The 12,360-nt window shown below is 33.3% G+C and overlaps 2 protein-coding genes across 3 annotated transcripts; one reads left to right on the top strand and one right to left on the bottom strand.

Annotated features, from left to right (window-relative positions):
* Positions 1-2,898: 2,898 nt before the first annotated feature.
* LOC106310297 lies at positions 2,899-3,991 on the bottom strand. Of its 2 annotated transcripts, XM_013747536.1 has the most exons (3): positions 3,772-3,991; positions 3,395-3,686; positions 2,899-2,995 (listed from the first exon to the last, which is right to left on the bottom strand). In XM_013747536.1, exons 1-2 carry the CDS (start codon positions 3,902-3,904, stop codon positions 3,418-3,420), a joined length of 402 nt encoding a protein of 133 aa, XP_013602990.1. In that variant the 5' UTR covers positions 3,905-3,991; the 3' UTR covers positions 2,899-2,995; positions 3,395-3,417. The 2 variants fall into 2 exon arrangements, with proteins under 2 accessions (XP_013602990.1, XP_013602989.1); XM_013747535.1 differs by lacking the exon at positions 2,899-2,995 and having other exon boundaries at positions 3,326-3,686.
* A 1,810-nt stretch (positions 3,992-5,801) lies between these two features.
* On the top strand, positions 5,802-7,551 carry LOC106312735 (29 kDa ribonucleoprotein, chloroplastic-like). Its single transcript, XM_013750358.1, has 4 exons — positions 5,802-6,266; positions 6,396-6,497; positions 6,689-7,108; positions 7,183-7,551. The coding sequence occupies exons 1-4, from the start codon at positions 5,886-5,888 to the stop codon at positions 7,246-7,248; spliced, it is 969 nt and encodes a 322-aa protein (XP_013605812.1). The 5' UTR covers positions 5,802-5,885; the 3' UTR covers positions 7,249-7,551.
* The last annotated feature ends 4,809 nt before the right edge of the window (positions 7,552-12,360 follow it).

The raw sequence follows: 12,360 nt of genomic DNA, 5'->3' as shown, positions 1-12,360 counted from the left end.
GAGCATTTTCAGCTGGAATATGAGATTTCATTATTTCATCAAAATGTCTGGCAGACATTTTGTAAATGGATTATCCTACTTTTCATTGTAATCAATTTCACATATCTCATTCCATCAGCTTATCATATGCTTCTAGCAAACTTGCGAGCATATTTCTAATTATTCATATACTTTATCCCTCTGGATTGTATATGTCTTTATTACATGCATAACTGCATGTTTACACCCGATCATGAGGATCATCTTACTTGAGTTTACTTTATCAAGTTCTTTTTCGAGTGCGAACATAATTTTTTCAATGTTCCACTTACTAGGATTCTTTAATTCTCCCCCTCGAGATGATGACACTCCATGTCTAAAATCTCGTACTGAATCCCACTCTAGAACCAATAACATATTCAGTTTTCTCATTTGGGATGAATTATGTTTCAAATCCTTTAGAGTGAGATCTTAATTTGGGGTCTGCTTAAAGAAATCACATATTATGAACTTGTTTGATGATTCAACACCCATGATGGTTTCCTTTATTTTCTTCACATGCTATATGTGAAAAACTTTTAGTTTTTCAACATTTCACAATAATGTGGATAACATTATTGGAGATGGCTATATATCAGTAAACTTCAGGTTTACCACTCATTTATACTTTTGCCATCATTTTCTTATGCATGTCTTTTCATTCATAAGCTCCTCTAGAGCCAATAATAATTTTTATAGTAATAGATATTGTACTTACTTATTTTGAGAGAGGAGAAATATTTGTTACCTTTAGTAGTCATGTACGATGACCCAATATCTGCCAGATACATCTATCTCCATCCTGAATCTCAAAATCTTATCCAAGAAGATAATTCTCATATCACATCGATAATTTATTTTCATTTTCTGGACCAACCAGAAAATCTGAATCATCAAGATGAGTATTCAAGCTATGAAAAATGGTTCGGGCTCATAAGAGACGAAGTTTATTATACTTCTTTTCTCTTTTTCTTTTTGATTCTCGATAAAGATCGGCTAAATATTTGGCGTACGACAACTACATACATAATTTTCTTTCTGCCCGTATCTATAGCAAACCTTTTCTGTTTGCCTTTTATCACCCGACCACTTTCATTTTTCGTGGAAGTTTCCATTATTCTCATAGGGACGGAATCTTCTTCCTCGTCCTCTTCCACGACCACGATAGCGGTTTCAACCGCATCCACGCCCTCATCCTTTTCAGGAAGGACCGACTTGATGGTTTAGTATCATGATTTCATTTTTTCAGTTTTCACGGAGGATTTATATCAACTCTTACTATTTAGTGAATCCTTTCTTTCAAGGATTTATTTATCAAAGATCTTTTAGATCTTTTCTCATGATACACCTCATCTTATAAACCATCATTGAATTGGTGTAAATACCATGGCTTTATCTTTTTCTCATCCGATATAGTTTCAACTTATCGATGATTTCTCAAAGCTCATTTTTTCTCAGGTGCATCTTTGCACCCACTGCCCAGGTCATATAACTATTTCTCGTAATATCAAGGGCATTTATTTTGAGCTTTGTCAAATTTGATATGATAATTGAATTCATAGAATAATAATATATAGACGGAAATTGAAATGCAGAAACTAAAGGCATAAATTTAAATTGCAAAAATTTAAAGAGCATAAATAAAATTGGAGGCTTAGCCTTCTACATGATCCGAAGAGTCTTAGACTACCATATTGATCATTTTTCAAAGTCCGAGGAGACATGGTCTACCATTTTGACTTTACTTATTTCAAGGTCCGAGGAGACTTAATCTGCCATTTTTGACCTTTTTTTTCATTCACGGAGGCAACGCCTACCACGTGTTTCTCTGATCGTGAAGGCATAGCCTACCATAACGATCAGTCGGGAAAGACAACGCCTAGCATCCCGAAAATAAACGGAGAAGGCCTAGCCTCTCAATCCGGAACAATAATAAAATTTAAATAAATTAAGTATATTGAAACAAATAAATTTAAACATTACCTCGACTGGTTTAAGAACTTTCGGATTGATAAACCTCAGTTGACCAGAGCTTCGTGCTGATAACGTGTTATAAATAAAGCAAGAAAAGAGTTACAAAAGTTAATTGTTCTACGTCCTTTTTGTTTGGTAACGTAAAGAGAGAGAGGAGTTGTGATAATTTTATTTCTTCTTCTTTCTTCAGCCGTACAAACATAAGAGGAGAGAGTACATATTTATAGCAATCAGAAAATATTAAACAATGACATCAGTCGGTGACTTAGAGGAGAAGTAATAATATAATATGTAAATGGATAATCATCTAAAATCTTATCTCATAACAGCTTTCAACTATTTTATGCTTTCTCTGTTTATGTTCAGCTGTTTCTGTTAAAATTGCTCCTGCAAAATGTATTCAGCCTCAAAATAACTCTTTTGGAACCCAACGACTAAGTTGGTTTGTGTTCAGCCTCAAAATCCTGCTCCGACAAAGCATACTATGCGAAACCTCGAAAGTCCCAAGAAGCCGATGAGGTGTGTAGCTAGGGTTCGATGTTGACTCGGCGAGGTTTTCTGACTATGGCGTTTGAAAGAAGCGTACTGGCTTCGTGTTTAGGAACATACCGAGCCTCTTGTGTTGACCGTCTTTGGTTTACTTATTTAATAATGACTCATAAGTAGCTTACATTAAATTCATAAAAATAATAATCAAAACTTTCGTAAACATATGAAATACTTAATATTATACAATTTTAAATTTGTCTTCACCTAAGCTGATCCTCATTTGCCTATTTGTCTCCTTTTTTTTTATTGAATTCATTAGTCTTCGTCATTACAGCAATTATACATAGTTTTTTTTGGAGAAAAAAAATATTTAGAAATACCTCATTTTTTTTAATCTTAACAAGACGCTCTCTACTGCTCTACTACTTTTTTGGTCTCTCTCTCTTTGGGTGCCTCGCTCGAGCTTCGAACTGGCCACACGTTGCACAATGAAATGCCATCGCAGACCAGCGTGCTACAAGAGGCAGGCATTATAAAACTTTTCAAATGTCTATATATATTCAAATGTTTCTTTTAAGTAGTAGTATACTAAAGCATATTCAAATGTTTATCTCAGAGGCATGAATGAATAAATATTTTTCTCAAAAAACATATAAAATTATATTGTTCTGGCTAATTTTGAAAAAATAATGCATGCGATTTTACAATTTGAGTCATATTTGTACCTTCTTGCATGTTCTATTCCTTAATCCGTCTTAGAATTAATTGCAACCTATTAAAATATTTTCAAATATTTTAACACGAGACATAGAGTAGTAGAGGTTGAGTCCCACGACTATTTGTCTACTGAAATGTAGTTTGCAATCAATTATCTTAATATTATCATTTAGATAGCAAATTTGACAATAACTACCATTAGCAAGAATGCATGCGATTTCACTTGACAGGAGCAAGAATGGTATATAGAAGGAGGAATGAGACAATGACGATGGCTCCAACTAATGTGAACTTTGGACTTGTCCAGAGCATGAGATTAGATCTCTCTGTTCTTTTGATAGGATCAACTTCTTCCGACAACGGAAACTCCGATCTCGGAGGATTCCACGTCACGTACTTGTCCACGTTGAACTGAGAGAAGAATGTCTTCTTGCTTTGTTTCTTGAAACTCTTCCACGCTTTGTCCCAATCCCTCGACGATTTATCACCTGAGACCATAATAAATCAAGAATCTGATGTAAGAACGAGACAATAAGCACTAGCTTCGAGATAAACTGATTGATTCTTTCTCACCATTGTCGTTTTTGGGAGATTCGTCGGGGTTTCTTTTGGAGCAGAGGAATCTAGAGGAAGATGATGATCTAGGGGTTATCAGGCAGAGATTGGAGGATCTTAACACGGAGGAGATTCTAGCAGAAACGTTCATCGTTTCAGTACGGACAAAAGAGGATCTTGTGAGCGTTGTTGTGTCTTCTTCGATTCTCTGCCGGACAATGTGATTTTCCTTAGCCTTTCAATCTCTTGGTCCATCTTCACTAGCGACACGTGGGATGTGAATGGGTCCCGTTTCTGTGGGAACCGGGTTGGCTATTACTTGTTTAACGGTTAACAGGTTTGGGAAATATCAGCTCAGGACCGGACATTGCTAGCTTTAACACCTAATCGGTACGATTTATATTTAGAAAAGTTGGGCCAACTTGTGTTGTGGGACTTGTTAGTTACATTACTCTGGGCTGAGTGGGCCAAGAAGTGAAACTGAGCCCAATGCTCAACTCTTTCCGGTTCATTAAGCAAATCACTAATAGGAATGTTAATTGAAAATTCTGCAAGGCTATTAAGTTTTTTCTTTGAAAAGATTGGTGAGAGATAAGGATAACCGGTGTTTTCCACCAGTAAGAAATTTTTTAAATCTAACTTATATTTAAAAATAAAATTTATTAAAATTTATTAAATATTATAGATTTTACTATTTTTTTACTAATATTTAATATAGATTTGATATATATTAAATCAATTTGTTTAAAACTAATAAAATGATATAAAATTGTATAATTATCAAAAATTTAGCCTGAACAATATTTATAAAATTGTAGATATATAAAAAACTAATGATCTTACGATTAGATATTTTTTTAAAAAAAAATTGTAGAAATTTTTGAAACCTTTGGTAATACAAATTGTATAATTATACAAAAGTAATAATATTTCAAATTTTGAAATGTTATATATGAATATATTTATTTTATAGATGATGTATGAGCTATTACCATATTTTAAAAAGTTTACCAAAAAGAAATATCAATATTAAATGTAATATATGAATTATTACCATATTCTAATAAGTTTGCCAAAAATATAAATCAACATTAAATAAAATTATCCATGTCATATTTTTTCGGAAGTCATGTCATTAATTTCAGTAGTCATGTTATATTCGTTTTGTGAAATTGATTATAGAGATGACATGTGGCAAAATCACTTCGTAAATATAGTCTTGGAGATTAGCAAATAAAAGCCTTTTCATTTTTAAGAGGAAAAAATTCAAAGCAAATGAAACTAAGGTTAACATTATCAACATAAACCTCAAATGATTATTTTTCAAGAGGGAGGTTACTTAATAATTAAAGGACAAGTTGAAGATCCATGCTGGAGCATCAGTCCACAGTCTCTAGTTGCATTTTACCTTTGGCTATTAGTAAACTCTTATCTTCTCACTAGACCCACTCTCTTGTTACTTCTCTCACTGTGCATCCAAATTGAACGGACAAGATCTTATCACACATATCATTCACTTCATTATAAAGTTCCTCAATTGTGTTATTATTATTATAAAAAACAGAGTGTATACTTTTATGAATATATTTCCAGTTCATCAGTAACACAAAAAATGGTTTACAAACATTCCTAAAAACACACAAAATTATACAAAATTCAATATTTAAAAAAAAAAAATTGGTTTTTTTTTCACACATATCAAAACCATTAAATTTTGATTATAAATAAATCATTTTAGATAAATATAATTCATTAAATATTATTTTATTTTTTATTTTTATTACTAATTAACAAAATGCATCAAAAATGTCAAATATATATCTTTAGAAAACAGTTTTCTCATAAAGAATAAAAGAGCTAATGAGAATATATGTTTTTTAAATGGAATGGAAATTTATTTATGTTCATAGCTGTTAAAAAAAAAAATCCTCTTTTACAAAAAATTCTACTATTGTACTGGCACTAATAATATGCAAAATAAAGATTTTAGATTAAAAAAAAAAATATCCAAGTGGGGAATAAATATCTAGAACTCGTCTCCTTTATTATCTCCTCACTCTCAAATCTCCCGAAGAACCCTTAAACCTTATCCCTTCCCCCAAAGCACAGCGAGAGAGAAAGTAAAGTGAGCCATGTCTGCCTCTGCTTCCTCCCTTTCCCTTTCTTCCTTCAACCCTAAATCCCTCCCTCTCTGCATTTCCCGCTCCGCCTCCGTTCTCCCACCTTCCCTCTCCTTCAAACTCCACTCCATCTTCGCTTCCTCCGCCGTCAAATGCTCCTCCTCCCCCGCCCAACACCCGTCGCGTTTCGCCAGAAACGTGGCCGTATCATCGGATTTCGAGGTGGAGGAAGACGACATGTTCACCGACGATGACTCTCCCCCGCCGCAGCAAGAGCGCAGCTCCTCCTTCTCCGCGGACCTCAAACTCTTCGTCGGTAACCTCTCCTTCGATGTGGATAGCGCTCAGCTCGCTCAGCTGTTTGAGAGCGCCGGGACTGTTGAGATGGTTGAGGTATAGCTAATTCTCTTCCTAAAGTTTGGTGCTTTATAGCTTTCTTGAAATGAATGGGTCTTTGAAGATAATTTGAGATTTGGTTTTGTTTTGAATTTATGATGAATTGGGGTTTGGTTTTGTTTGTAGGTTATCTATGATAAAGTGACTGGCAGAAGCAGAGGTTTTGGATTTGTGACAATGTCCACTGCAGCTGAAGTTGAAGCAGCTGCTCAGCAGTTTAATGGCTATGTAATGAGATAAAGCCTCTTCTTTACTGTGCTCTTGTCTTATTGATATTTTATTGAATTGCCTATTGTGTGTCCTGTTTGTTCTTGGCTTGTGTGTGTAATGTTATTCGTGTGTCTGTTAATACTCTGGTTGGTTTGTGGAGGCTTTTATGGTTTATGTTTTTGTTAAGCTTGTTGTCATGAACATTGCAGGAACTTGAGGGCAGAGCTTTGAGGGTTAACGCTGGCCCTCCTCCACCTAAGAGGGAGGAATCATTCTCCAGGGGACCAAGAAGTGGTGGTTACGGTTCTGAACGTTCTGGTTACGGCTCTGAACGTTCCGGCTACGGGTCTCAACGTTCAGGACGTTCTGGTTACGGGTCTGAGCGTTCCAGCTATGGTTCTGGGTCAGGTTCAGGCTCAGGCTCAGGTTCATCAGACCGTGTGTATGTGGGAAACCTTTCGTGGGGTGTGGATGACACGGCTCTTGAGAGCTTGTTCAGCGAGCAAGGAAAGGTTGTTGAGGCCAGGGTCATTTACGACAGGGACACTGGTCGATCAAAGGGTTTTGGGTTTGTGACACTCGGCTCTCCTCAAGAGGTCACACGAGCCATCAACTCTTTGAATGGCGCAGTAAGTATTGCTGTATTTGTCATTGACTCATTGTGCAGCAAACTCTCTTATACACATTTTGTTTTTCTTTGAAGGATTTGGATGGAAGACAGATTAGAGTCTCGGAGGCTGAGGCTAGACCACCAAGGCGCCAGTTTTGAGCGACCATGTCACTTCACTGCTCTCAAAGAAATGCAGATTCTTGAGGTGTATCATGTATGTCATCTTGGCTGACGAACAAGCTATCTATGTTTCGAGTTTTGGGCTTTGTTTCTTTATTTTAAGTCGTTTTGGGCTTTGCTTTTATTTTTGCAGACTACTCAGGGTTTTGGACTTTTACTTCTTTCTTCATTATGCTCTCTAGTTAACTTTGTTGTCCACCAAGTGTATGTGGACCGTTCAAAAGAGTGTACCATTTGAATCTTAGACGGATGTTTTTGCTTTACTAAAATTTCTTCAAATCATAGTTTTCGATCCCAGTTTAAAATGGGCCTGAGCAATAGTATATAGATCCTCACGTCTGAATGTGATGCCACTTTCTCGGCCAGTCACGTGGCCTTACAGAAGCTGCAACTGGAATAGCATAAGAAAAATCATTAGTACGTAATAATTTTATGAGCGTAAACACACACAATTACTGAGCTGACCAGGGCCGACCTTAAGGGGAAGTCGCCCAAGCCAAGGATTAGGGCATCCAAATTAGTGGGGCATATTTAAAAAGAAAAAAATTATTAGTATATATATAAAAAGAAAATCTGTAGATTATTTTGTTAAAATATTATCTATTGGGCATATTTAGTTATAATAAGATTTGTCAAATTGTTTAAATATATTAGTAAATTTATATTTTAGATAATAGTTAAAACACTAATTCTAAAATAGAAACATAACAATTGAGACTGCTATGGTCGAAAAACTTGACTATAGGAGTTTAATGGATGATTTTGCAGGGAAAAATGCAAGAAAATCTATATTTCAGCAATAAGTGATTTTATGTCAATGTTTTTTATGAACATATTATGAAATTTGATTTTTTTAATGAAAATTTAAGTTATTTTTTATACTGTTTTGTGATCTTGATAAAACATATATGAAGACATAGTTTTAAATTTTGATTGGGGCAATAAAAGGTTGGTCCGGCACTGGAGCTGACTAAGTATGTTATAATTTCAATCGTGTAAACCGCACATGTTAAGATGGTACTGGTAATGCTTGTTAGATTTTTTAACTTTACACCTGTTTATCTTAAGTTCTGACCTTATATATATACACAAATGGGACATAGCAATAACCGAAAGAAGAGAAGGAAACATTGAAGTGAAATAAGGGATGATTTATGTCTCATAGATAAAGAACACGAAAATAATAAATGTCACTTTGCTCTTTCTCCATCATACTTCCACCACTCTTCCTACCTACAAGTTAAGCGTTTTCTTCCCTTTTTAAACTCATTCTCCTTTTGTCCTCATATATTAATTCCATAAACATACTAAATATTCCTTGTTATTAGAGATGCGTAATATTATAGAGTTGATCAAGTCATCAAGGCTAGCCCCAGTGTAATTTGTTATCTCTAACAAAAATAACATAAAATGTAATAAGAAAAACATTTTAATGTTATTATTTCAAGCAAATATAAAAGAATATAAAACTTCGATTTCGCAGTGATAAGGTGGTAATTTGCCCTTTCTATCATTAGCATCAAATTAAATATGGTTTGTCTTAGAGTAACACTTTTTGTCTGAACGAATTAGAAAGCAGGGAGCCTTTTTACTGCTCTCCTGCTTCATCTGTATTCTCGGTGCCACAAACACACTTTATCCACACACATCAATACACAAATTCATATTTGACTTCATCATACATATAAGCTTGTGTTATACTTCGAGAGCACTTATCTTTAATTGTCTATATCCTTTTTTGTTTATTGTTGAGAGTTTCTTGAAAACCATAAGCCTTTTGTTCACCAAAGAAAAAACATAATCTTGTGCTTCTCACTCTTCTTCGCAGCTCTCTGATACTCTTTATACGACAACTTACATATAGCAAAACTAAATTTACTTGGGTTGAGTGGACGGGTGAAACTAGTTTTTGTAATAATTTTTTTTTTTGTAACTGAAGTTTTTGTAATAAATTGATTTGGAAACTTTTGTTCAAAGCGGATTTGTAACCGGATATGATTTCCCGGGTTTAATAAATAAATATATATATTAAAAAAAAATTACTTGGGTTTAAATTTTTGTAAAGTAACTAATCGAGTAATGTAAGTCTTGTATCTTTTTTTTTGTCAACGATGTAGGTCTTGTATCTTTTTTTTTTTTTTTTTTTTTTTGTAGGTCTTGTATCTAAAGTGAACTTTTGTTATAAAATTTAACCAAAGGCAAATGAACTTTTCTTTTGATTATCTACTTGTGGTAATATATATCCACAACCATTTGAGATCTATATCTATAACAAATAAATACTAAAGCGCAAGTCGCCTGGCGAATCAAAATTTGCCACGTAATTAATATTTAAAAAATAAATAAAAACAAAGTAATGTTAAGAAAATGTAGAAAACTGCTTCTAAAAACAACTACTACTCACGGTTATCCTTCCTCCAAAATGTTTTATTTACTCAACTCCTATCTCTAAAATTCTACAAACACCCAGCGAATATAGCCGGTGATCACTCAAAAGAGACGTTTCGGTAATAGGTAACATACTAAATCAATCAAAAAAATATAGCATGTAATCAAGTAAATTCGATACTTATTTGTCTTATCAGGTGTTTGCTCTATTGGCGTGAACTTTGTTAAAAAGAAATTGTTGGAGCCTATCAACAAAACAAGTTAGTGTTTGCTTTGATACAACAGTATCAAATTGTAATTTTTGCTTTGTTCAATATAATATTGTGTTACAGGAGCATCAGGTTTGAAGCATTACAGAGAAAAACAGGAAAGAAACTATTGCTGCGATCATGAAGAGTTCTTGATGATTACACAAACGCTTCGATCCTTGGTTATCTCGCAATTCCTAATATTTTTCTTCTTCTTTGTTTCTCACGTAGTTTCTAGGGTCCGTCAAAATAAGAGATTCTTCACTTGGCACGAGATTTTACAAAGTTTCTTTTTCCTAATTTCCACGAATTTGTTTCAGATTTGTGTGATGTTTCGTGGTTCTGGACATAGTAAGTTCCGAAAATACAGTGGACTGAATTTGGTATATAATTCTCTTAACCTCTGTTTAATTCTTTGCTTTCTCTCTCAAACAAACAATGGTAGGTGACGATGGAGAATCTAGAAAAGCAATGGGTATTGGTGATAAAAAAAAAAACTCTTAGAGAATGATTACTACGGAGCTAAAACGTTCATTAACCAGGTAAAGAGTTTGATGTTTTTATCTCTGCATAACCAGAGGAGGAAGAGAAGCAGTTCGATATAAGATTCTGAATGTTGATCGTTGCTGATGATGAAACAGTAGAGAAACACTACAAGAGATTAGCTCTTTTGCTTCATCTCAGACAAGAACAAGTTCAACAGCGCAGAAGACGCCTTTCAATTGGTTTTAGAAGCTTGGTCTCAGTCTTCTGATCAAGAAGGTAAACATAAAAAGATTAGATGCAGAAACCACAAAAAGCCACACGAGCCAGCTTCATCACAAGCCTCGGTCCGAGTCTGGACCTCAGCTTAAGTGTATGTGTTCTCATTATTTTGTACTGATTAATTTACTCTCATGAGATGATTTTTCTTATTATATGCTGATTTTTACTGTTTTCACAGTGTTTGTTTGCAAGTAAAAATATTCCCATGGGGTCAACACTAGTAATTGTATATTTACCTTCAACAAATAAATGTTAATACGCCGAGAGTGAGTTAATTATGTTGTTATAGAATTTCAGCATGGCCGATTATATTATGATATTAGAAACTAGGTTGGAAATTCACATTTTATCCCAAAAACTAGGTTTGAAGTGAGAAACCCAAGGGGAATGTGGGGGTGATAAAAAAAACAAAACAGAAGAGTTAAATGCGCATGCAAAGTTCAAAAAAAAAAAAAAAAAAAAAAAAAAAAAATGCGCATGCAAGCATGCAGACTCAAATACACGTTGGTTTCAAGAAGTAATTATTTGTTTATAGTCTCTAAACGTACAACATATAAACCCAATAGGGCAGAGCTTACACTGAGGAGTTCTTGGAATTGCATTTTTCTAATTAGTTTAATTAATTCTCACACGCTTAATGCAGACATAAACATATGTCTCATACTAATTCTTTCAATGCTGTTTTGTATAGGGTATAGCTATATGTGGAAAAACATTATACAAAAATATACAAATGGCCATGAGTTAGATATATATCCAATATCCACATGCAGAGAGATATGGGTAATGCTAGAAGGAGCTTGTACAAAACATTATAAGAAGTACAAAAGGTAGGGAAATGTGTAAATAAATAAATAAGTGTATGCTTGTTAATTGTTATACTTTGTTTTTTTTAACCAAATGTGTCCGGCGGACCGACTAATCCACGGGTGACAGACATATTTACCGTACTCTCTCTTTTTTTTATGATGTTTTAGTATAAACAAACTTATTTAAAATTACTTTTATCAAAAAACTCAATTATAACAAAAAAGTAAATAAAAACAATTAATAATTGCTCTTAAGAATAAATAAGACAAAAAATTAATATTAATTTTTAATATTTTAATCAATTATTTTAATAGTTTTATATAACAAGTTTCAAAACATTATACAAACTAAACTAAAATATAAAATATTCTAAAACATCAAACAAAAAGAAACGGAATGAGTACCTAACAAGATAACAAGAGTCAAGACTACATTTTGATAATCCCCTATATATTAATTGAGAATCATTTGAAAAATTAGAACCTTAATTTTGTATTAATTAAAAAAAACCCCTAATCCTAGGTGGCACTCTAAATGCCTTCTAAATTCTATTTCAAAGAATTCTAGAGTATCTAATATAAAGTATAGTTTAATCTAATGGTGTCACATTATTCCATAATTATATAACACTAGAGAACATTATATTAACCTAAAATATAGGAAGTGTGTATTCTTTCCTTAAATAAAAGCTACGAAATTACCTAATATGATTTACATATATAAGGCAATTAATGATTATGAATAATAAAGTTTTGATAACAATTTTTGCATCCTTCTTCATTGTTGTTTAAATTTATATTATTTAAAAAAATTAAACAATCACATTAACCATATAATAAAAAAATTAAATTTTTTCTTATATGTTATATTTTGAATTTTT

Source organism: Brassica oleracea, chromosome C8, assembly GCF_000695525.1.
Source record: "Brassica oleracea var. oleracea cultivar TO1000 chromosome C8, BOL, whole genome shotgun sequence".
NCBI lineage: Eukaryota > Viridiplantae > Streptophyta > Magnoliopsida > Brassicales > Brassicaceae > Brassica > Brassica oleracea.
Note: the sequence above shows the minus strand (reverse complement) of the source record. Positions and strands in the feature narration are given on the sequence as shown.